General features: G+C 44.4%; 1 protein-coding gene across 6 annotated transcripts in view; it reads left to right on the forward strand.

Annotated features, from left to right (window-relative positions):
- Nucleotides 1–25,743, forward strand: part of mybpc1 (myosin binding protein C1) — a 145,042-nt gene that overhangs the window by 77,370 nt on the left and 41,929 nt on the right. For 5 of the 6 annotated variants that reach the window (XM_048549406.2, XM_048549404.2, XM_048549405.2 and 2 more), the window contains 13 exons: nt 448–565; nt 1,645–1,693; nt 5,209–5,223; nt 6,716–6,775; nt 7,684–7,850; nt 9,314–9,446; nt 10,634–10,758; nt 14,461–14,566; nt 17,025–17,185; nt 18,297–18,462; nt 21,362–21,468; nt 23,991–24,124; nt 24,780–24,939. In XM_048549406.2, the coding sequence (XP_048405363.1) occupies nt 448–565; nt 1,645–1,693; nt 5,209–5,223; nt 6,716–6,775; nt 7,684–7,850; nt 9,314–9,446; nt 10,634–10,758; nt 14,461–14,566; nt 17,025–17,185; nt 18,297–18,462; nt 21,362–21,468; nt 23,991–24,124; nt 24,780–24,939 (1,501 nt within the window). The remainder of the gene's footprint in view (nt 1–447; nt 566–1,644; nt 1,694–5,208; nt 5,224–6,715; nt 6,776–7,683; nt 7,851–9,313; nt 9,447–10,633; nt 10,759–14,460; nt 14,567–17,024; nt 17,186–18,296; nt 18,463–21,361; nt 21,469–23,990; nt 24,125–24,779; nt 24,940–25,743) is intronic. The other variant, XM_059652575.1, reaches the window with a different exon arrangement.

Raw genomic sequence — 25,743 nt, forward strand, 5'->3', positions numbered from 1 at the left:
CTTAAGGGAAGGAAACTGCCGTCATGGCCTGACCTACATGTGACTCCAGACCCGCAGCAATGTGGTTGACTCTTAACAGCCCTTTGGGTAATTAGGGATGGGCAATGGATGCCAGCCTGGCCAGCCATACCCTCATCCCGTGAATGAATTAAAAAAAGTTACCCCTCCCAGTTAAAATGCTAACCACTTCCCCCTAAACATCATGAATATATTCCTAATTAAAAAGTATGTTCAAAGAAATTGAAAACCCATAACTTTCAATATCCTTATGATTTTAATATTTGCAACTTCTACATGGTACAGAGCAATTCTAAAGAGTTCAGTACCCAGAAATTAGAGTACCTTGTCTGTCCATAAGCAGGAAGCAGTGCTTATAAAAATCTACAGGCCACTGTTATTTCTCATGAACTAGGATTATTGTTTGAAATAGTTCTTTTGTTTTTGCAGATTCACACCTTTGAGATGCACATTATCAAAGCGAAGGAGAATTATGCTGGAAACTACCGCTGTGAGGTGACTTGGAAAGACAAATTTGACAGCTGTACCTTTGACCTGGAAGTAATAGGTGAGAAGTTTCTGGGTTTTCTGTTCAATGAGTTTTTCAATGGTTTGGGGTTTAAATTGACTGAGGCATCAAGCTATCCAGAGTGCAAAGGTGTCTCTTTTGGTACATATAGAATTTTCACACAGGTACAGGGGGAGCGGGAGGGCTGGTGATGGTCAGTTAGCACAGTTAGTAATGATGCCAACAGTGTTGGTTCAATTCCCGCACCAGCTGAGTTACGATTAAGGATCCTCCTTCTCATTCTCTATCCTCTACTGATGCCTGGTGACCCTTAGGCTAAAGCACCACCAGTCATGTCTCTCTGACCCTCTGACAGTGCAGCAGTCGCTCATTACTGACCCTCCAACAGTGTGGCACTCCCCCAGCCCTGTGTTCCAGTTGGACGACGGTGACTTTACCTTTCGCACCGTTTCTGCTCAAAAGATTGCAAATGCTCGCCAAAAATTGCATGACAGTTTAGTACAGATCTGTCGACAGTCCTTTACACTGTTTCAAAAACTAGCTCACCTGAGGGGTCATTGCCCACAGAGCGATCTCTACCTTATTACAGAGTGGCTAATTGTAACATAGAACATAGAACAATACAGCGCAGAACAGGCCCTTCGGCCCTCGATGTTGTGCCGACCTGTGAACTAATCTAAGCCCCTCCCCCTACACTATCCCATCATTATCCATATGCTTACCCAAGGACTGTTTAAATGCCCCTAATGTAACCTTCTCTCAGTGGGTATGGGCATTGCTGTCTGGGCCTGCATTTATTGCCCAAGGCTATTTTCCCCTTGGATACAACTGAGTGACTTGCTTAGTCATTTCAAAGCGCATTTAAGAGTCAAACACATTGTTGTGGGTCTGGAGTCACACATTGGACATGACAGCACCCTGTCAGCGCCACATCAAAACTGTCCATCCTCCAGTGTGTGCCCGTCAGTGCTGCCCCTGCAAAAGTGGAGCAGAATTGGTTGCCTGTTTCTCCGACAGGTCTCTGTGCAATTTCACAAGCAGAAGCTGGAGTATTGTAAATGCTTTCGTTTACAAAATCCCTGTGACTTTTTAACGCCTGGTTTGAATTCTCTTTGCAGAGGCTCCAGAGGTTCAGCAGATTGATATCCGCACTGCTTTTAAACGCAGGTAACTGCAATCCAAACTTATTGTCACTGCTCTTTATTCATTACCAGACACTCACTCCGCATCTCTGCACCAAAGGACACTCTTTAAACCCATGGTATTTGCTTTCCAATTTGAAAAACTCTCCTGTCTTCTTGCCCCACAACTTGACATTTTTTTCTGCCCTTTTCTTTAAAAAAATTCACAGCCATGGGATGTAGGTGTCACTGACCAGGCCAGCATTTATTGCCCATCCCTAATTGTCCCGAGGGCAGTTAAGGGTCAACCACATTGCTGTGGGTCTGGAGTCACATGTCAGCCAGACCGGGTAAGGATGGCAGTTTCCTTCTCTGAAGGGTATGAGTGTACCAGATGGATATTTTCCCGACAATCATTCCTTGGCCTCAATTCCAAACATTTATGATTTTAAATTCCACCCTCTGCCATGGTGGGATATGAACCCTAGTCCCCACATCATTATCTGGTTCCCTGAATTAATACCTTAGAAATGATGCCACTAGGCCATTGTTTCCCCTCAAATATCCAACACAGAAACAGGCCACACAACCCAGCTTGGTCTGTTCTGTTTCTACTCTACAAAACCTTCTCCCATTTCATCTCTATCGAAACACCCTCTTATTCCTTTCTCCCACAGAAACTTTTCCACCTTTTACTTAATTGTACCTTCACTATCGACCTTCACCAAAGCACATTTATCAGGTTTTGACTCAATCTGTTCCCACTCCCCTTTCTGGCATATTGCAACCTCTCACTGCATTTAAAAAAGGGCTAAGCAGATCTAAAATATAATCAGAAAATGCTGAAGAAACTCAGCAGTTGTGTGGAGAGAGAAGCAGAGTTTGTTCTTGCAGTCCTGCATGACTCAGACTCAATGTTAACACTGTTTCTCCCTCCTCATACACTGCTGAGTTTCTCCAGCATTTTTGGTTTTCATTTTGGCTCATGTCACCTCTGGCTCTTCTGCCATTCATCTGTATCCTCTAGTTCCCAATATTGTGCAAACTATTTCTCCTTTTCACTCTATCATTTAAAGGCAATGGTGTGCAAGCTGTCCTTTCAGTTTTGTGCATGAACAGAGCCTCCAGCAGAAATCACTGTAGCTTCGAATCAAAATTACACGTGTTTTACATGTTAGAGAACTCTTTATTTTAAGAGATTTGTTAACTGGAGCTTCTAGAGATAACCCTACCCTATGGTTTCCGAGTCTGGTATATTTTGTCTTGTGATAGACAGGCCTAAGTGGTAAATGAATAGATTGCTGAGCATTACTGAGCCTCGGTGTTGAAGCTTCTTCATGCAACATCCAAAAGCAAACGGAGAAATAGCAACAGTTCCTCGTCGTGAGTCTTGGACAAACACATCAGAGAAGAAGGAGACCATCCAGCCCTTCAGGCCTGTACTATCAGATTGTGGACCATCTGGAGCTCAACTCCACTTTGCCACCATCGTTCCATTCGGTTCCAGAGGAATTTGGCAAGATAGACACTGTTTCCCTTTGCTTGGGGAACCTAGAACATGCGCCATTGCCTCAAAATAAGGGGTCAATCATTTAGATGAGGAGGAAGTTCTTCCCTCAGAGGTTTATGAATTTTTGGAAACCTCTGCTCTGGCAGGGGGTTAATATTCTTTGTTGAGAATATTCAACATTGAATTGAACAGATTTTTGTTCTTTCAGGGAGTCAGGTGGCATGGGGAGCATGTGGAACATGGAGTTAAGAATCATACTGAATGTAGAAGCAAGCCCGAGGAGCTGAATGGCCTACTACAGTCTTATTTCTTATGTTCTTATCTCTTGATACCAAACAGTCTATCAACATCAATCAACCTGCAACGAGCTTTGAGGCAGAGAGTTTTTACATTTCTCCCGACTTCCTGATTTCAGTCCTGACTAGCTATGGCTCCAACTCTGGACATCAGTCACCGTTGATTTTCTGGGGAACATCACAGAGGGTTGCGTAAACAGTGTAAACATCACGGTGCTGGAAATGTCACACTAGCCATAGCTCAAGAGGTGACGAAGACCTTTTGGATCAAGTCCATCTAGAGGAGCAGCCACTGTCATTGCAAAAGGCATAGAGCTCACATTTTGACTCAGAATTGTTTGGATAATTGCTTCAAAAGGTGGATTAGATTCACCTAGAAATGCAATCTCGCAGCTATCACACAAATCAACAGGCCTTGGGAACTGTGGCATTCTAGAATGTAACAGCAAAGTGGCAGGCCTTCAATTTCAGAACCAGGAGCTGAAGAAATATCCAAAGCAAGCTCTGTGTCAGGTCAAAGAAGTATCAGAGCCTAGGAGTACAAAGAAGAGCAAATTCAAGCTTGTCACATCTTGGCAGAGAGTCATGTGTTTTCCTAAGGTCAAAATTTGACAAATGGGTTTCGAACTAGTTCAGAAGACCTTAATACTTAGATGTACCATTGTGAATTTCACAATGGAGAGGTGCATCCAGAAACTGTGAAAGTATTTCAATTAGAAGATACATCTTGAGGTGCCAAGCAGTATCCAGATATCTTCAGGGTCACTGCCCTCTCGTTCACAAAGCTGCTCTGACGCTTTGGCAAAGGACTAACATGTCGATCCAGGGAGAAGAAAACCAGTTGTCAGATGTTCCTGGTGGGAAGCCGAACAAACAAGGCAGGTTGATTTATGAAGGATCAAGTGAAAGTTAAATGAGGGATCCCCTCCAAACGGTGAGGCCACGAGTCATGAGGAAGTGTCTATCTCTTCTACTAAAGCAGTGAGATGCAACCAAATGTAGGACATGCACTTGGAGCAAGATAAATAGCTGTCTATAGAAATCATTTGAAAATAGGGCCATTGGTCTTCTTGGGGATGGGGAGCAATTTTAACGATTGGGTCAATTTTGGTTTCCATGGAAATCATAGCAATCCCAGAAAATTTGCAACATAGAAAGGGGCTATTCAACTCATCACACCCAAGGCAATTGATGAAGAGCTGCCAAAATTAATTCCATCTTCCTGCACTTAATTCTAATAATTTGCTAACGACAGAAGTTAAGCTGGCTGGCCCACAAATGCTTGGGTTATCCCTTCCACCCCTTTTTAAACTGTGGTGCGACATTGAGGCAGGACGGAAATTGATTGGCCAAGACGTCTGTCATTCTTTTGTTTTCTTTTCTCAGCCATCTGGGACTTACTTCAAATATAAAAGCAGAAATTGCCGGGGAAACTCAGCAGATCTGGAAGCATCTGTGAAGCAAGAAATAGAGTTAACATTTTGAGCCCAGTGACTCTTCTTTGGGATTTATTTCATCTAAGTCTAGTGATTATCAACTTCTGTAGATGTCACCCACTGTAATATTTCCTTTCTTACAATGTTCATTCCATCCAATATTTGTGTAGATTTCTGGTTGGCTGATGGGTTGACAATGCTAGTCCAGATGCCTGATGGCATTTAATAGCTTCCAACTAACTTTATTTCTTTCCTAGCCTAGGCAACATCCAAGTTCATCTCTAAGATGCTCATTATTGTGTCTTTTTTCCAATCATAGGGCTGCACCAGTAAGGTAAGGAGGTCCTACATCATTCTATGCTATGGTACCAGTGGAGAAGGAGAGACACTCCTTAACCTTCTTCTTTGCCTGAAACGCATGAGAGAGACCTACATATATTTCATGTGTAATCTTCAGTTTACTTAACAATTCCACCAGCATCTTGTGTCTTGCCATTCCCTGGATTGGTGATAAGAGGGACTGTGTGTTCAAAATGTTCTTCCCACTGCTGTGTAATGGAATGAAATGTTAGACACACTGTGTGAAGATTAACCTGAAAGTGCCAGTTGCTGTCTTGAGCAGAAGTCAAATCATCTCAACTCTTGAATCTTGAAATGACAAGGTTCTCCCATCTGCCTTGTCACCAACCAATCTTTGGTTACTCAGGAAGGGTAGATTAGACTTCAAAGCGCACTGTTCTCGATCGTAAATCTTTGTTTGTCAGTAAGTGGTTGATTCACTAATCTTACTAATTTATGGAAAAAAGTTTAATTACCATAAAGTCTGGATTCTAAGTGACTCTCCTGCACTTATTTGGCAAAAAGCTACACTTGTACATTATTGTGGAAGTCCTAAAAAGGAGGTGTAACACATACGCCAGAGTTTATGGTAAATGATGTGTAAATGCCACACAAAACCTATTTTCTCTTAGGGTTATTTACCCTAGTCCACCAATTAACACGTGAGACACAGTGTTTTGCTGTGTCCAGCTTGCTGACTGATTGCTTTTAAGGTAATTCTTACTGAGAATTCCTCGGTGGTTGAGGTGCTGGGTCTTTGAATCGATCAAAGATCATTCATGATGGTCATGAGAATGTCTTGAATTTCTGTGGATGGCCTGCACATGGGCATCATAACTGTGCACCCAAGTGGTTCATGAGTTTACACTGTGACTTGGCTGATCATTAAACAACTTCTCATTGCTCACCACCATTCATTGATGGAGCCCATCACAGCTCCAGAAACAAGCAGACCAACAAAACAGCTTTGAAAATAATCCATAAATATCAAATAAATGGACATGAACTACGAGGTGGTGTAGGATTATGATGTTCCCTAGGTCTGTAAATGAGCATGTCATGTTAATTCTCCAATCCCGACATGGCACAGCATCTGGAGTGTGGGAGGTGTGGTTAGAAATCCCGGTGTTTAACTTTTGGAAAGTTACCCATGAAAAACTCAAGAGATGAAGAACGTCTTTGGCAGAATTTAAGAGCTGTGCATAAGCAACTGGTCTTCATTCAGAATTTCATTCAATTTGTATCATAAATTGTCCACATCGGGTGTTTTTTGCGTTTTGCGACTTCTGCCTTGTGTGAAATTGAAGCGATCAGGCGATCACGCTAATTTTTGGAAAATCTGCCATTTGTTTTCTTTTTAGAACCTGTCAGCTGGGATGTGACAGAGCAAATGGAAATCGACCAACTTCTTATTGTTTTCCGTGATTTTTATTTGACCTGATTCCAGAAAAAGAAACCTTAATCCATTTCTCTTTCTCTGTTAAAAGCGGTGGTGAAGGCCAGGACGATGCGGGAGAGCTGGATTTCAGCGGGTTGCTAAAACACCGGTAAGACATTCGAGTGCCTGATGGTAAAATCGATGGCTTGGATGTTGTCTTAATCTGTTGAAATAGTCTCTTGGGAATGCTATGAAGAGCTGGAAGGATTTGTGAGCTAATTTTCGAAATCGGATAGCCCCATTCCCTTTGAAGTTACGGTCCACATTCCATTTGCATTCCCTATTACCCTCTGAAATTGGAAATTAGCTTTTGATGATTCATGGGCGAGGATTCCCAAATCCCTTTGTCCCTTAGCTGTCTGCCCAAGAGTTCATGTAACTTGTACTTGATGACAGTCATGTAATAAAGACGATCTTATAATGAAAGATGGACGCCTCCTGCATTGAGACTTACTTGTGGTCCATATTCTACCACAGATAACTGAACAGTCTCTAAGACCAGCACAGGAAGCAGGATTGGACGTAGCATTATTCCCCAACTACAAGCCACCAGTGATGCGTATCCAAGTACCAGACTATAACAGGAGTTATTGAAATAAGTGACCAAAGTGGGTGGCACAGGAACTCAGTGGTGAGCACTGCTGCCCAACGGTGCCAGGCACCCAGGTTCGATTCCACCCTCAGGCGACCGTCTGTGTGGAGTTTGCACATTCTCCCTGTGTCTGCGTGAGTTTCTTCCTACAGCCCAGGTTAGGGTGGATTGACCAGGCTAGAGTGTCCAGGGATGTGCAGGCTAGCTAGGTTTAGCCGTAGGAAATGTAGGGTTGCGGAATATGGTAGGGGATGGAGTCTGGACGGGATCTCTTCAGAGGGGCCAGTGTGGACTCAGGCTGTGAGTTTAGATCAAGCGAGTTGGAGACTTCAGCCGATTGTACAGCTGGGAAAAGTTACAGAGACAGAGGGGGAATTAAAACCCAGGGAATTGAACCCAATCTTCTCCATTGTGTTGATTAACAGGGAGATGAAGGAAGAGAGCACCGAGCCTGCCGTTGATGTTTGGGAGCTGCTGAAAAATGCTCAGCCACATGAGTATGAAAAGATAGCCTTTGAATATGGCATCACTGACCTCAGGGGTCTGCTAAAACGCTTGAAGAAGATAAAGAGGGAAGAGAAAAAAAGTGCTGGCAAGTACCTTTAAAACTCAGAGTCTCTGCTCCGTTTTCACATTCCCTCAACGTCACTGTGAATGATTGATAGAATGATACAAGGGGAAACAAGGCCATTCAACCCATCATGAAAAAGCTATGCTGTTTCACCCCTCACCCAATAAAAGCACCATTCATTTTATTTTTCAATTTTGAACTTTCCTTTGAACCTGCTTTCCCGACCCTTTCAGGCAGTGTGTTGAAGCTTGCAACATTATGTTGCATACAAAAAATTCCCAATTTTCCATATTTCAGACAATCACATTATAAACCCTTCTGGTCACTGACCCTGCAGCAGTGTTAACTGTTTCTGCTTACTTCCTCCATCGGAACCCCTCATCATTTTCAGACGTCCAGTAAATCTTCGCTTAATCGCAACATCATCAAAATTACAGAATGATTACAGCACAGAAAGAGGCCATTCATCCCAGTGTGTTTGTGCTGGCTGTCCAGAGGATCAATATACCTCATGCTGTTCAGTTACCTCCTTCCTGTAATCCTGCACCTTCTCGTTTTTTCAGATAACAACCAATTCTCTTTTGTAAAACTCAAATGAACTTGCTACTGTAAGATTAGCAAATTACAATTCTCCTTTGTCTCATTCATTCATAGGATGTGGGTGTTGTTGGCTAGGCCAGCTATTATTGCCCATTCCTAAGCTTCCCAGAGGGCGTTTAAGCGGCAACCACATTGCCTAAAGGGCGCTATTGAACCAGATGGGTTTTTCCAACAATTGGCAATAGTTTCGTGGCCATCATTAGATTCTTCATTCCAGACTTTTACTGAATTCAAATTCCACCATCTGCCATGATGAGATTCAAACCCAGGTCATTACCCGTGTCTGTGGATCAATGATCCGATGATAATATGACGAGGCCATGCCTTCCCTTTCTCCTCATGCTTCCATTATTTCTTTTCTGCCAATTAACCCAAACTTGCATCCACCCCTACCCTGCTCTCAATCCTTTGACTATTCAGATCATTTTCTGCCTGTTTACTCTGTCCAGATCCCTCCTGATTTTCAACACCGTGACAAATCTCCTACCCACCTTCTCTTCTCCAAGTAACACAGTTGCAAATTCTCCAATCTGAAGTTCCTTATTCAGGTGAACCTTTCCTGCAGCCTCTTTAATGGTTCTTGAAGTGTAACTGGATACGATAAGGACCCTGGAAGAGCGGCTACATCAGGGGCAGAGGCTGGGGTTGACGGGGATCCAGTGTGCAGGGCTAGGGGCCTAGACCTGTGTGGGGAGCAGCTCTGAGGCCTGTGATGGATGTCACTGACCCTGGAGGCAAGACTGCAGTCATTTCCCAGCTGGATCCACCATTACCATGTCCAATCTTATTCAGATCTCTCATGAATAAAACCTGGATGATGATCCAATCCAAGCTTCCACTTCACGTTTCAGTCTTAATGCTTCTCTTTCGATTTTTTACAAAAGCTTTTGCAAAGATTCTGGAGCCTGGCTACCAAGTTGAGAAAGGTGACAAGATCAGGTTCGTCGTGGATTTGGCAGATCCAACCGTTGACCTGAAATGGTATCGCAATGGTCAAGAAATCCGACCTGGTCCAAAGTAAGTATCTTGCGTTTTACCCTCTAGGCTCCTATTCCTGCTATCGCACTTTACACGACAGCCTAGAGACTGAGCCGCACCGCAGAGGTTTTTCGCACAATCAGTAGACATCCCAAACCGTTCTTGCAGCTGTTTAACTCAACCCTTCCACATCTGGGAAATACAGCTGGGAACCTGTGCACAGCAAGATCCCACAGGCAGCATGGAGTTCATTGGTTCTTGTCACAGCTTGTCTGCTGTGTTTGTGTGACATTCGATTTGAAGTCTAAGTGTTTTCAGGACACCAGGGAGCTCCCCTGCCCACCTTTGAAATCAGGGTAGAGGATCCATAATAACTCAGGAGACCCAACTGGAACATTGTTCAGCCACACAGAGGCATTATTCATGGCGTAGATAGACTAGTCCCAGCCCAGGATAGAGAGTTCTGAAGACCCATCCCTGGGCCTGCTTTATCTTTCTATCCTGTATCCCGAATGTTATCACACACAACTTGAATGGGACTTCTTCCCATCTCCAAATGAGTGCTGTGTGTTTGAATAATTTGAGAGGTAGGGGCTAAATCAAATGGAGTTGGAAGGGAAGATAAAGCACTCCACATCCCACGGTGCCCACCTTTCCCTGAAGGCATCGAGAGGATTGATGAACACAACATGCCCCCTGTATCAAGGAGACCTGGGCTCAGACATAGCCACAGAAAAGGGCCAGGCAGTCAGCAAGAGACAACCCCTCCACAGCCCTCTGCTTGGACCTATTAATTGCCATCCTGGCCAGACCCAGGAGCAGACCCATGAGGAGGCTCTCCAATCTGCCCGCACCCTAATTGCCTACCAGATCTGGAGTCACATATAGTCCAGACCAGTTAAGGAAAGCAGTTTATCTCCCTAAAGGCGTCAGATGGGGTTTTCCTGACATCCAACATTAGACTCTTAATGACAGATTTTGTTTCTATTTTAAACTGAATTCCCATTCCATCATCTGCCATTGGTGAGATTTGAACCCAGGCTCCCAGAAGATTACCTGGGTCATCTGATCATTACTGCAATGTTGATACCACTAGGCCACTGCCCCCAAATACAGTGAGAGAGAAGATCAAGAGAGGGCTGAAATTGAGAAATCTGATGCAGACTGTTTCAAATCAACTCAACAGTTGAGCTTGTATTCAATGAAGTCTTTGCAATTTTTGACAGATATATCTTTGAACACAAAGGAACATTGCGAATGTTAACAATCAAAAACTGCACCATGGCAGATGATGCAGCGTACGAGGTATCAGCTGGGAATGAGAAATGTGCAACAGAATTGTTCGTCAAAGGTAAATAATTCCAAAAACCTCCTTTGCCTGCGACGATAAAGCCAAAAAGACTGCAGATGCTGGAACTGCTGAAACAAAAACAGAAATTGCTGGAAAAACTCGGCCGGTCTGGCAGCATCTGTGGAAAGAAAACAGAGTTAACATTTCGGGTGCAGTGACCCTCCTTCAGAATTGAGTTTCTGATTTCTCTCCTTCAGTGGTTTTCCAGCAATTTCTGTTTTTGTTTCTGATCTACTCCCATTTGATCTTTGTTAGTTATTTTTTTGCTGCTTCTTTAGATTTTAGAATTACATTGAATGTATCATGTGAAAGCAGACCTTTCAATCTCTGAAGAAGGGTCTGGGCCTGAAACATCAGCTTTCCTGCTCCTCTGATGTTGCTTGGCCTGTGTTCATCCAGCTCTACAGCTTGTTATCTCAGACCTTTCAGTCTGTCTCGTCAGTCTACTTTGTGATTATGTTCCATTCAAATTTTCTCTTATCAGTGAATGCCATCAACATATCCATTTCCCTCATGAGTTTACCTAACCTGCTGTTCAGTATGTCAGTTCTGTTCCTCCCAGCCACTCCTTTTATATTGAGCTTCATATTCTCCCCACTCAATGGGTGAAGAATCTTTTTCCAGAATTCACGATTGGATAATTGGTGACCCTCTTACAGTGAAGACGTTGAGTTTTGGAACCTCTTGTAATTGGAAACATTTTCCACTTACAAAATCTTCAGCCTTATCTGTTGCACTGATGTGCTGGGATCCCCCATCATTGAGGATGGGGATATTTGTGAAGCTTCTCCTCCAGTGAGTTGTTTAATGGTCCATCACCATTCACCACTGGATGCAGTAGGACTGTAGAGCTGAGATCTGATCCATTGGTGTGAGATCGCTTAGCTCTGTCTATCACTGGCTGTTTTCACTGTTTAGCATGCAAGAAGTCCTCTTTGGCTTCACTAGGTTGATATCTCATCTCCAGGTATGCCTGTTTGCTGCTCCCAGCATGCCCTCCTGCACTCTCCATTGAATCAGGGTTAATCCCCTGCCTTGATGGTCATGGTTGAGTGGGGGATATGCTGGACCATGAGCTTACAGATTGTGCTGGAGTACAATTCTGCTGCTGTTGATGGCCCACAGCGCCTCTGGGATGCCCAGTCTCGAGTTGCTAGATCCGTGTGAAGTCTGTCCTATTTAGCTCAATGATAGTGCCACACAACACGATGGAGATTGTTCTCAATGTGAAGGTGGGACTTTGTCTCCACAAGGACTGTGTGATGGTCACTCTTACCAATACTGTCATGGACAGATGCAACTGCAGCTGGCAGATCGGTAAGGGTGAGGCCAAGTATGTTTTTCCCTCTTGTTGCTTCCCTCACCACCTGCCGCAGACCCTGTGGAGGAGCTACGTCCTTTAGGACCCGACCAGCTCGATCTGTGATACTGCTACCAAACCACTCTTGGTGGTGAACATGGAAATCCACCCCCCCCGCCCCAGAGTACATTTTGTGCCTTTGCCATCCTCACTGTTTCCTCCAAGCGTTGTTCAACATTGAGGAAAACTGATTCATCAGCCCAGGGAAGGAAGTGTGTGGTGTTGTAAAGCAGAGTTCGACCTCCCTCAGAGAACTACAACCGAAACACCTAAAGAGGCGCACTTCACCCTATAATCTGTAAATGGAGTGTGAAATGTGGTGTAACATGGTTTTCAACAGCTTCCAGTGGTTGAATAAAACAAATCCCTGACACTCACTTTAAAATCAAAAAGTAACAATTTGTTTATCTAACTCTAACAGTGAACAAATCACCTAAACTATTAACAAAAGGAATAAACCCCCCTTCCAACTACTAACTATTCCCGAATACAGCAAGATTCTAACGGTATGCTGTTCCAATAAAAGAAGTCCAACTTTATATAAAAAAATTTAGCCTCCCGAATTTACAGACGGGTCACATGTCTCCCAGAATGTTCTGTGCCTTCACTGTTGATTCTTCTGCCAGGAATATGAACTAGATAACACAATGTGGAGCTGGATGAACACAGCCGTCCTGACTGCATCAGAGGAGCAGGAAAGCTGATGCTCCTGGTCTGGACCCTTCTTCAGAAATTCTTCAGGAACATTAACTCGTTGTGCCACTGGTACCATTGTTATTTAGATGGTGCTTTTTCCGAGGCATAAAGGAGGCTGTGACAGCCTGCGGATCTCCTTTGAGAGCTGAGGGCCATTTGCTCCGGCAGATGGCAGCTGGCTCTGGTAACTTGTCGAACTGCCTGCTTTTTATACTAATGAAGATGTATCCATATTTCTTACAGTAGGATTGGTCCTATGTTGTCAAAATCATCAGACTTACACTTAATTGGTTTTTGGTATATTAGTACCTTTTCCAAATTGATTGGCTAAATTCAAAAGCTTATTGTCTTGGTAAAAACTTCTGCTTGGCCTGCGAACTGTATGGCCTTTTGATATAAATGTTTCAATTCGGTTGCCCTCTGTCTACTTGCAAACTCTCGAGCTGCTGCTCACAGGCATCCATTTTAAATTGTTAAACACAGAAAAAGCGCATTTTTTTTTAAAGGGACCACCACAACGCTTTTCCCCCCTTCGCATTTTACAAAGACCAAATCCCAACCTCCGGCCTCCCAATTCCCAAACGTACTGTACACAACTTCACAACAGTGGCAATCAGCGGGAGGATTCCTTGCCCATGTTTAACCTGAAGCCATGAGATTTCCTAGAGTCTGGAGTCAAAGTTGAGGTCTCCCAGGCTAACTCCCTCCAGAAGCGGGGGTTGGGGGGGCCAGGGGGAATCGGGGGTGACGGGGTTGGGGATGAAGGTTGGTCGCACTTTAAGGATACAGGTTAGGTCCTTTAGGACTGAGATGAGGAGAAATGTCTTCACCCAGAGGGTGATGAGCCTGTGGAATTCTTTGCCACAGAAAGTGGTTGAGGCCAAAACGTTGACTGTTTTCAACGAGCTAGATATAGTTCTTGCTGCTAAAGGGATCAAAGGGTATGGGGAAAAGAAACAGGAACAGGGGAGTGAGCTGGATGATCGGCTATGATTATATTGAATAGGGGAGCAGGCCCGAAGGGTTGAATGGCCTACTCCTGTTCCTGTTTCCTATGCCTGTGTGGCTGTCTGACACAATGCCACTGCCCTCCCCTCCCCCATTTCTGAAGAAGGTTCCCGGCCTGAAACGTCAGCCTCCCTGCTCCTCTGATGCTGCCTGGCCTGCTGTGTTCATCCAGCTTCACACTGTGTCTCAGACTCCAGCATTGGCAGTTCTGGCTATCGTTTAGGGACTGAAACTGCTTTACATTCAGCCAAAGCCATTTAGATTTAGAACTGCACGGGCTGTTAAACACGGACAAAAACAGAAGTTGCTGGAAAAACTCAGCAGGTCTGGCAGCATCTGTGAAAGGAAAAACAGAGTTAACATTTCAGGTCCAGTGACCCTTCCTCAGAACTGGTTAAACAAGGTTTCTTTATTGTGTGTTCCTAACGACTTCCTCTGCTGGTACATGCGTGTGTGATAGCTTCAAGCAGACAAGATGTAATTTTCAATGCAAGCTTAGACCACTGGTAAAGACCCTTCTTGGGGATGATTTCAGACTGAAAGTATAAAAAGCATGTCTCTGAAATGGCAGGGTTTAGCAGCAGTATGGATGTGAATGATTAGCTTTAATTCTCCTGCATTGTGCTGTTGCCTTGCAGAGCCTCCTGTTTTAATCACACGCGAGCTGGAGAATCGGAATGAGCTGGTTGGTGAGAGGGTGGAATTGGAATGTGAAGTGTCAGAAGATGACGCACAAGTGAAATGGTACAGCGGCTCCAATCCTGAAACCTTGTTAGCGCGGGAGGAAAAGGGAGACAGACAAGTATTTGTAACAGGGTTGTGAGAAAGCGATTGTAAACATGCAAACGTACACATTGGGAGCTGGAGTGGGCCATTCAGCCCATTAAGCCTGCTTTGCCATTCAGTCAGCTGCCCTGACTACAGCCTAAATTTCACATTACGCGCCCCCCCACTCCCAACTACTTCCTGGAACATCAAGAATCTAACCTTTAGCAATATTCAATCACTCTGCTTGCACCACTTTCTAAGCAAGAACAGTCCAAAGATTTATGATCCTCAGTGAGAAAAGAATGCTCCCCAATGCAGCCTTAAATGGGAGGCTCCTTATTGATAAACTGTGTTCTATCTCACTGATGGAAGGGATAACATCCTGTCAGCATCCACCTGGAAAAATCCTCGCAGCATTTTCTGTCCTAAGCCAATGACCTCTCATTCTTGAAATCTCCAACAAGCTCAGACCCAAGTTCTGTCAAACCCTCAGAAACTGACCCCCTCCTCCGACTACATTCGCTCCAACCCCCACAACTTCAGCCCTACCTCCCTCACCACCCCTGCACAATCAGACACCCCCACCCCAAGCCCATTCCCGGAACCAGTCAAGTGAACCTTCTGAATAATTATTGGGAGTAGAGTTGAGGGGCTGCAGGGAAAGAATGTGGAAATGGCTGATTAATTAAACAGCCCTTTCCAAGAGCCATCACAAATGTGATGAACTGAATGGCCTCCTTCTGCACTGTACTGTCAAAGAACAGTTCAGCACAGGAACAGGCCCTTCAGCCCATCAAGCCTGCACCTTTCTAAACCAAAATGTCTTCAGCTCTACACAGCCGATATTTGCCTATTCCCTGCCAGTTCTTATATCTGTCCAAATGTCTCTTAAACATTGCCAACGTATTGGCTTCTGCCACTTTCTCTGGCAACACATTCCAGGCATTTATCTCCCTCTGTGTGAAAAACTTACCCGTCACACCCTTAAATTTATGTGCCCTAGTAATTGACGTTTCTATCCTGGGGAAAAAAACTCCAACGATTCAGTCTATCCATTCCTCATAACACAGTGTGGGGCTGGATGAACACAGCAGGCCAAGCACCATCTTAGGGTCTCCTCTATCCATTCCTCATATCATCTTGCAAACGCCCCTCATCCTTCAACTTTCAAGTGAAAACAAACCAAGTTTGTCCAATCTCCTCTCACAGCCAAAAACTTCCAAACCAGGCAATGTCCTGGTAAACCATTTCTGTGCCCTGTCCACATTTTTCAGGTGAGGCATCCTTTGTCCTTTTAGACCCCAGCTGGAGTATTGGATTCAGCTGTGGGCATCACATTATAGGAAGGATGTAAATACATTGGAGACAGTGAAGAAGCAATTTACAAGAACAGTTCCAGGAATGAGAAACTTCAGCTGCGGGAATGGATTGAAGAAGTTGCTAGTGTTCTCCTGGGAGAGAAGGAAGCTGAGATGGAGACCTGATCGAAGTTTTCAGAATCATGAGTGGGTTGGGTAGAATAGATCTGGAGAAGCTGTTCCCACTTGTAAAAGGAACGGGAATGAGAGAGCTAAGAAAGTGTAGAGCTGGATGAACACAGCAGGCCAAGCAGCATCAGAGGAGCAGGAATGAGACAGCTTAGTTTTAAAGTGATGTGCCAACAAGCAAAGGGTGAAAAGACCATAATAAATAGGAACATGATTAGGCCGTTCAGCCCCTTTGAGCCTCCTGTGCCATTCAGTATAACATTCCTCACATCTACTTTCCTGCCCATTCCCCATAAATGTTGATTCCCCGACTGATCAAGGATCTATCTCAGCCTTAAATATACACAGGGACTTTGCCCCCATGGCTCTCTGTAGCAAGGAGCTCCAAACACTGACAACCCTCTGACAGAAGAAATTCCTTCTCATCTCAATCTTAAACTGGTGCGCCTTTATTCTGAATCTCTCCCATGAGGGGAAACATCCACTCAGCATTTACCCTGTCAAGCCCCTTAAGAATCCCATTTGTTTCAAAGAGATTGCCTCCCACTCTTCTAAACTCCAGAGAGTAGAGTCCCAACCTGTTTAACCTTTGCTGATAAGACAATCCCTCCATATCAGGGATCGTCCTAGTGACGTGAGAGAAAAAAAAATACACACAGTGAGTTGTGAGGGTCTGGAATGCACTGCCTAGACATGTGGTGGGGCGGGGGCGCTGTTCAAGAGGGGTACTGGATGATTATTTGGAAAGAAATGGGATACAAGGAAAGGAGGAAGGAACAGGACATTGCTACTAGGTGATAGAACCAGGGCAGTCACGATGGGCCAAATGGTCTCCTTCTGCAGTGTAACAAATCTGTGATTCTGTTTGCGGTGTGTTTGCAGCATTAAAATAAAACTCAGTATCTGGTTTGCTTTACTAATCAGAGCTGGCCCTATCTCTTCCTTAGGTTTAAGAACGGGATTGAACTTGGGGCTTCACCTAAACATCGCTTTCGGACTGAAGGAAAGAAACATTGGCTCATCATCCCAGAAGCCTCCAAGGCTGATTCTGGAACATATTCAGTGAAGACGACAGGGGGCCAGTCTTCAGCAGTGCTGAAAGTTGAGAGTACGTGTAACTGTTTTTTATGCAAGGGTTTTTGAGTGGGATAATTCTCGTCACAGTATTTTTAAAAATTACAAGCAAATTAACCAAGTAGAGATAATATTGTTCTCAAGGTAGCTGGTGTAGTTGGAATTCCCTTATAAAAATTAAAGACTTCAGTAAAAGTGGCCATGAAGCATTGTCATTAAAACCATAACATGGAAACAATGATTTGGCCATTCAGCGTCTCCACAACCACCACATCCCACAATATAGGAATACAGAGGATCCTGGATAAGCCACTAATAAAATGTTTATGCCTTGACAATGTATATTTGCAGCAGCATAACTGAGCATAAATGCCCTGGTGGTTACTGCTTTGACACTGTGGATGATCGGAATTTGGGTGTTAATCCCGCCACATTCCCAGTGATTTTCTGCTGGTTCCTACTCATGGAAATTTCCAGCCAGTGGAAAAGTTACTTTCCTTCAGCCAATGAAATCTGTCATTGTTACTCGTTCTGGACCCCCCCTGAAACCCAAGACCCACACCAACATGATTGGTTCTTAAGCACAGATATTTAACTGGGCTCATAATCAATCCCAGGCAAGCTGGTCCCACTCAGCTTAAAAGAATTGTACATTCAGTCATAGAATACCTACCGTGTGGAAGCAGGCCATATAGCCCATCAAGTCCACACCGACCTTCCGAACGGCATCTCACCCCGACCCAACTCCACTATCCTATCTCTGTAATCCTGCATTTCCCATGGCTGGCCTACACATCCTTGAACACTATGTGCAATTTTAGCACAGCCAATCCAACTGGCCTGCACATCTTTGGGCTGTGAGAGGAAACTGGAGCACCCAGAGGAAACCCACGCAGCCACAAGGAGAATGTGCAAACTCCACACAGACAGTCACCCGAGGGTGGAATTGAACCCGGGTCACTGGTGCTGTGAGGCTGCAGTGTTAACCACTGAGCTGTTATGCTGCCTATGGATTATGCAGTATGCATTATGCTAATGTGGACTGATAGCTGAGGAAATGAGGTGTGTTTTAGTTTGGTGGGGGTGGTGAGAGGCTCTGTATCATACAAGACGAGGTGACCTGAAGTTGTCTGCTTGTTTCTCAGTGAAACCTCTGAAGATATTGCAGGATCTCACCGACCAAGTTGTACGAGCTGGTCAACAGGCTGTACTTGAGTGTGAATTGTCGGAAGCAAACGTGGGTGGAAAATGGTACAAGAATGGTCAACTGATCTATCCGAGTGAACACATAAAGATAACTCACCGAAAAAAGTGAGGGTTCGCAGCCGTATGCAACCAATGAGTGAATGTTTGTCCTTAGTTCAGAGAGTCGGACAGCACACAGAAGGCCACTCAGCCTATCATACTCAGGGTAACTCTTTGAAAGATGGATCCAATGGGTCCAAATATTCCCTCCTCTGTTCCCAATGGCCAGGCAAGTTCTCTTCCTTTTCAGGCATTTATTAAATTCCCTTTGGAAAGATTTCTTTTTCCACCTCTCTTTCTATCAGCCTGTCCCAGTTTAGCAGTTGGGTTAAATTCTTTGGGCTGTCAGTTTAGGTGGTAAAGTGCCCATTGTTGAGTTGGACACTTCAAGCAGGTGAGGAGTTTGATCCCACCTCAGCCGTTTCAGAATTTGGAATCAATCTGAAACATCTGGAGATTTTTTAAAAATGGGATTAATTGGATAGACAGAAAGAAAATATTCCCTGTGGAGTGATAGTCCAGGGCCTCAAATTCTGACAGAACTCCCAACTTCAAATTAAAGCGAGGCCTTCAAGTGTGATGTAAGTCATAAGATATAGGAGCAGGAAGAGGCCATTCAGCCCCTCAGAGCTTCACTGCTGATCAAGAAGACCGAAGCTGATCCGATCATGTCTTTAACTTCACCTTCCTGTCTGCACCCACACCTCCGTTCCTTCACACGCTCACCTATCTGTCTACTTCTACCTTGAATATAGTCATTGATCCAGCCTCCAGTGCTCTCTTTAGAAGACAGTTCCAAAGAATAACAAATCTTTGAGGGAATAATGATTTTCTCAATGGCAACTCAAATAGGAAACCCCTTATTTTAAAATTTGCTGCCTCAGCAGCACCCCCCCCAACAAATCCAAGCAAGAAAGCAGGAGATTTCTGATAAATGTCTGGTTAAAAAAAAATTTCCACTGGCCTTTCATTGACCCCTTTTGAAAGAAACACAGGCCAGGTATGCATAATGCTTCAGACTCAAATCCACAAGATTATTAAATGTGAAGCGCTTGTAGCATAAGGAGGTTTCTAACTGTCCTTTCGGGAAGGAAATCTGCCAGCCATATCATCTCTGACACCGTTTTTAATGGCAATTGCATCAAAGGGCTTCAGTTCAGAAAGGAGATCTGTCACTTTCTCAAGGCATGTAGCGGTGGGCAGTAATAGCTGACCTTGCCAGTGATGCCAATATTCAGAGGCTGGAATTAAAAATATTCGGATAAATCTACCCTGCAGTTGGTGAGAGGAATCTTTTATCCAGCTGCAAAAAACAAGACGTAAGTTACAACTTGCCCTGAGTGTGAAATCACATAACTGAAGATGGGATTAGATAGAAATTCCAGCAGAGAAACAGGCCATTTGGCCCAACTGATGGGTTTTAAGTACCGTATGAATATGCTGCCAGAGAAGGTGGTGGAAGCAAGAACAATAGCAGCGTTCAAGAAACATCTAGGCAAATACATGAATAGGAAGGGAATAGAGGGATGCGAATCCTGTAAGTGAAGACAGATATAAAGTTGCCCTTCCCCTCCCCCCATTTCTGAAGAAGTGCCCAGACCCAAAACGTCAGCCTTTCCTGCTCCTCTGATGCTGCTTGGCCTGCTGCGTTCATCCAGCTCTACACCTTGTTATCTCAGATTCTCTAGCATCGGCAGTTCCTGCTGTCTCTGCGTCAGTTTTAGTACAGAAGTGCAAAATGTGTCAGTGTAGGGTTGGAGGGCAGAAGGGCCTGTTCCTGAGCTGTACTGTTCCTTGTTATGAATATCCTCCCACCCTTCTTCATCTCACTGAATCTGTGCCACTCTCTCCTTCATGTCTTTGTCTATATTCCCCTAGATGTATCTTGATCTTAACCTCAACCACCACCCAGTGACAGTGAGCTCTACTTTCTAACTTGCGCAATAAAAGAGCTTCTCTTGCAAGGATCTACTCTGCCCCATCTTGTATTTGTGTCCCTAGTTGTGGGGCCACTACAGTTGGAAGCGTACAGTCTCTTGTTGGTACAGAGTATCATTAAAAAAAGAGAAAAATGTTGCTGAAGGTTTTCATAGTGTACTCATCTAACTAGCCACAAGAATCTTTACTCACATGTATGTATCAGATCTGTTGAGTACAAGATGAAAAGCTTCAACAACAGGTCTGTCTTTTCAACTATTAGCATCAAATTCTCTTTGTCCACTCTTTCAAACCTGTTCAAAACTTTAAAAACCTTAATTAGACAACCCTTCAGCCTTTCAGAGAATAATCCCCAGCTTGTTCAGTCTTTCATGGCTGTTATAACTTCTTCATGAGAAGGCCGATACTCTCTGAAGTTTAATACAACAAGAGGAGATCTAACTGAATTATATAAGATGCTGAAGGCATTGACAAGGGAGATGTTAAGTGATGTTTTCCCTAGTGGGACAATCTAGAATGGAAGTTTGATGCTGATGGGTGTCAGATTTAAAACCGAGATGAGGAGGAATGACTTCCCTTAGCGGGCCTTGAATATGTGGAATTCACTCCCCTAGAGTGCAGTGTCTGCCTCTTGCCTTGGCTAGAGGCAGATTTTTAATTAGTAACATGTTGAAGGATTATAGGGAGCGGGCAGGAAAGTGACGCTGAGGCTGAGATGAGATCAGCCATGATCTTATTGAACGGAGGAACAGGCACGAAGGGCTGCATGGCCTATGACTGCTCCTAGTTCTTATGTTCTTATCCAATAATTTTTTTATTATTTGTGCTTTCTGCACTGCCTCTTGGTCCTTTTAGTAACAGACCAGATTTATGTACAGAACGCCAGGTGCTGCTTAGCTATGGTTCTGCAGACGTTTAGCAGGAAGCCAATGCTGAGAGATAGGAACAATTGCTACTTTTATTGATTATTAATTAATTTGTGCGCAAATTTGCCAAAAGCCTTATGTATTGTGTTTTGTGATTAAAGAGTACACAAGCTGGTGGTGGAAAAGATGGGTTTGGACGATGATGGTGACTACACTTTCATCCCTGACGGTTACTCAATGCAACTGGGAGCTAAGCTTCGAATGATTGGTGAGTGAAAACAGGCAGCGTGCACAGTCCTGCTGAGCAATGGAAGTTGGAGCTCAGTGGCCTGTGTTTCCCTGAGCCCCATGAGGGAGCGGTTGGAGCTCAAGGGTTGGGAAGATTGGCAGGGAAGAGGGGGACCACCTCCTGATACAGCCCAGTCTCCAGCTGATCTGCCCAGGGCAGGCTGGACTGAGGTGGGCAGTCGACCACTCAAAGGCCCAAATAGGGGCCATTTTTTAAAGGGTCAGGGTCCTCTCAACTTTGGAACAATCCCTACGGAAATAACTCCACAAAGGCCAGTATCCGGTCACCAAGTTACACTTTATTTACTCGGACATTGTACATGACACTGACCCAACTAGCTCAGAGCCTAGAGGCTCATAGAGTGAGCAGACCTGACACTCCTGCTTATTTCTGACAACCAGGACTTACTGATTGGACCAGATTAACAGCCTCAATCAGGGAACTCATATTCTATGAGGTCCACCTGGCTGATCATGTTACAATCACTACATCCACCCCCATGACTGTTTACAGAGCGCACCAGCTTTCTTGAGGAAGATCCCCAAGTGGGGTGGGACAACATTATTGGCCTGGATAGTGTTCGAATCCTTCAGAAGGGCCCTCCACTTAGAAGATATGGTCACCCACCCACATTGGCAGTACTTTCCTCACCTGGGCGCTGAGCCTCAACTGCCAATTGGATGGGAGGTGGGCTTATCATTGGTCATCTCTAGGAACTTCACGTACATGGGCAGAACACCATTCAGTATGGGATTGAGTGATCACATTCCATTCCTATTCATGGAGCGATCGAGAATGAGGGGCACAGATTCAAGGCAGTTGGCCAATGGAGCAGTAGCAACATGAGGAAAAATGCACCCATGGAACAAATGGTTAGGATCTGAGAGTGCAGCCTGAGTCAGAGGGGCAATGGAGCTTTCGATAGACAGATAGATTAGAGTTAAGAGGCAGACTGTGCAGGGATACATGGAAAAGAGTGATGGAATGGCACTCAGTGAATTGCTCCTTCGGAGATCTAGTACCTAACCAATAGGCTGCATGGCTTCCTTCTGCACTGGAAACATTCTGTGACCACCTCCTTACAGCCAGCATCGATTCTCAGACATAGCCTAAGGTATAGTTAATACGTCCCAGACATGCAGGGACTGTACAATGCATTGGTGGCCACTGTCAACTCAATCTGTTGAGAAACAAGTCCCAAGTCAAAATTTACTCTCTCGATCCTCTTCTCTCGGCTCCACTGACCTCTGCCCCTTCACAACTTTATATTTCCCTCAGCAACATCATCTGAGAGAGCCCAATCTTGTCAGCATACAAGATGGGACACTGAGCGTAACCTTGATCTTAACCTAACCTTAATGCTAACCCTAACCTTAAGCATAACCCTCACGCTAACCACATCCCTAACTTTATTCCAAGCACTAACCTTAGCCCTTACTCTAACGCTAACCCTAACCCTAGTGCTAACCCAAATCCTAACCCTAATCATAACCCTAACCCTAACTTTAAACCTAACCCTAATCCTAGCCCTAATCTTTACATTAACCCCCTTAACCCTAACCCCCAATCCAAACACTAACCCTAGCCCTAAATCTAGCCCTAATGCTAACCCTAACCTTAACCCTAACCCTAACCCTAACCCTAACCTTAAGTTTAACCCTAACCCTAAAACTGGCCCTAATCTTTATCTCAACCCTAAAGGTTAACCCGAACCCCCTAATCCAAACACTAACCCTAGCCCTAACCCTAAATCTTAACCCTAACCCCAGCTTTTCCTGTTGGTCTTCCCAGGCCAATGTGCTGAGGGATGACAATCTCAGGGGTATTTCAGACAGCTTGTCCATTGGGCATTATGATATTGAAGTTGGGCAAAATAAATTGATTGACAACTGAGGATCATCCAGTCGGGTGACCAGGAATTTTTTTCATTTTGCTAACAGATTTTCTTTCCACTTGTGGCCCATTGGTATCACTGGCTGGCCAAGCATTTACCACCCATCCCGAGCTGCCCTGGAGAAGAGCAAGTTCCCTCTTGAAGCCACAATAGTGCATGCACTATCAGTAGAAAGAGGATCCAAGATGGGAGGAGTTATGATTAGCTGCCTCCAGGAAATTCACTCATGTGGGCAGGGTACCATTAGGCATGGGACCAACTCAGGTTGAGCACAGTCTCAATCTTTCTGTTCCCATTGGTGGAACAGTTTCAAGAATAATGGGGGCATGGATTCAAGGCAGTTGGAAAATTAAACAATGCAGTGCTGGAAAATGGGACTAGAATAGTTAGGTGCGCTTTTTTGACCAGTCTGTACACAACGGACCGAAGGGACGTTTTCTGTGCTGTAAGTCTCTATGATTCTATAGTGGCAATCAGATTTGGTGGTTCTTAGTAGATGAAACATTGCAGGAGATGAAAAGACAGGGTACAGTTTATCCTAATCCATATTTGCACTCCAGCATTTCCATGTTTCTAATTTTTGTCTTTTTAACGTTGGCTCCATTAGACCCTCCCAAACTTCATCTTGACCATCTTGCCAAGACGCCTGAGATTGTGGTGGTAGCTGGAAATAAACTTCGGCTGGACATTCCCGTCACAGGAGAACCAATGCCAAAGATTGTGTGGATGAAAGGTGAAAAAGTAAGTCATTTCCTTTGACTGCCCGGCTAATCCCAAAATCCAGGGATCCCTTGCTGCATGAGGTTCCAACAATCAGTCTGACTTTGCTGGAAGATGTGGGGTTCAAGAAATGTTCAATATTTTATATTGAAACAAATATTTGATCATGTTGGAGTGTAGGCTGTGCCAGAATTAGTTGCCCATTCCTCACTGCTCTGGTGAAGGTGTCTTCTTGAACCACTGCAGTAAATTGACCCACAATGCCCTTAGGAAGGGCATTCCAGGATTTTGACCTAGTGACACTGAAGTTACGGTGATATATTTCCAAGTCAGGATGGTGAGTGCCTCAGAGGGGAACATGCAGGGGGTGGTGTCCCCATGTATCTGCTGCCCCTTGTCCTTCTAGATGGAAGTGGTCATGTGTTTGGAAGGTGTTACTGTAGAAAGGTTGGAGAGTTGCTGTCACAGTGTCTGTTGCACAGATCCCTTTCCCTCAAACTGTGTGAAGTCTGTGACACTATCAATAACACCAAAGCTCTTCCTCCAAATAATGTTAAATGTCCAGTATTCTCAATAAAAAAAGTGAATCGGCATTTCACTGTGTTAATGTTGCTATATAAGTCTAAGGTGTTTTATAGTGAGGGCATGTTGATGCTTAATGTGTTGTGTTTCATAGGCAATTTTGGAGACAGGGAGCCGGGTCAGAGCTGAATCATTCACTGATCACACCTCATTGGTCATTGATCTCGCTGAGAAAGATGACTCAGGCCCATACAAGATTATGGTACAGAATGAAGCTGGGGAGGACAGCGCTCAGCTCAAAATAAAGGTGGTTGGTAAGTGACAGCAACAAACAGGCAATATCACTGCTGCTTTTGCTTCCTGTCTCAAAGGATCATGAAGGGTTTAAATCAATTAAATCGAGAGAAATTGTTCCTTTTGGCTGAGTGGTTGTTTGCCAAAGAACACACATTTGAGATGATTGTTAAAAATAACAGAGACAGCTCAAGGCAAAGCTGGTCTTTCCACGATGGAGGGTAGGAATGATGGTAATGGGTCAGGAGCAACTTTGGCAGGAGAAGAATAAACACTCAAAGGAGAAGAATATCATGGGGATGTGGAGAAAATGGAGCTGACTGATTCGCTTTTTGCAAGACTGGGCATAGACTGAATGAACTAAGCTCTGGGTTATATGGTCCTACAATGCTGGGCATAGCACTTATCCTCCAGGAAGTGTACTTCTGTAAATTGGGACAAAGAGTGAGCAGAGACAGCAGTACAGTTTGAACATGCTCCAAGAGCAGAGAGACCTATGGGGGTACAGGTAAAGAACCTGCTCAAGACAGCGGAACAAGTTATGAAAAGATCTGGAAAAACAGTACTGCGTTTACAGCTATTTTGACAGAGGTATATATTACAGTACTGAGACAAGGAAGTTGTGAGGAAAATTCATGTATGATAGCTGAGAATCTGAATGGTCTCTAACTCTAGCTTCCAGGCTTTAGGAAGGGATATCAAAGCCCTGGAGAAGGGGCACAGAAGGTTTAATTTTGTCTTATTCTTTAATGGGATGTGGGTGTCATTGGCTAGTGTTTATGGGGTGTCTTTAATTGCCTTTGAGAAGGTGGTGTGCTGCTATC

The sequence above is a fragment of the Stegostoma tigrinum genome, chromosome 18 (genome assembly GCF_030684315.1).
Source record: "Stegostoma tigrinum isolate sSteTig4 chromosome 18, sSteTig4.hap1, whole genome shotgun sequence".
NCBI classification, from domain to species: Eukaryota; Metazoa; Chordata; class Chondrichthyes; order Orectolobiformes; family Stegostomatidae; genus Stegostoma; species Stegostoma tigrinum.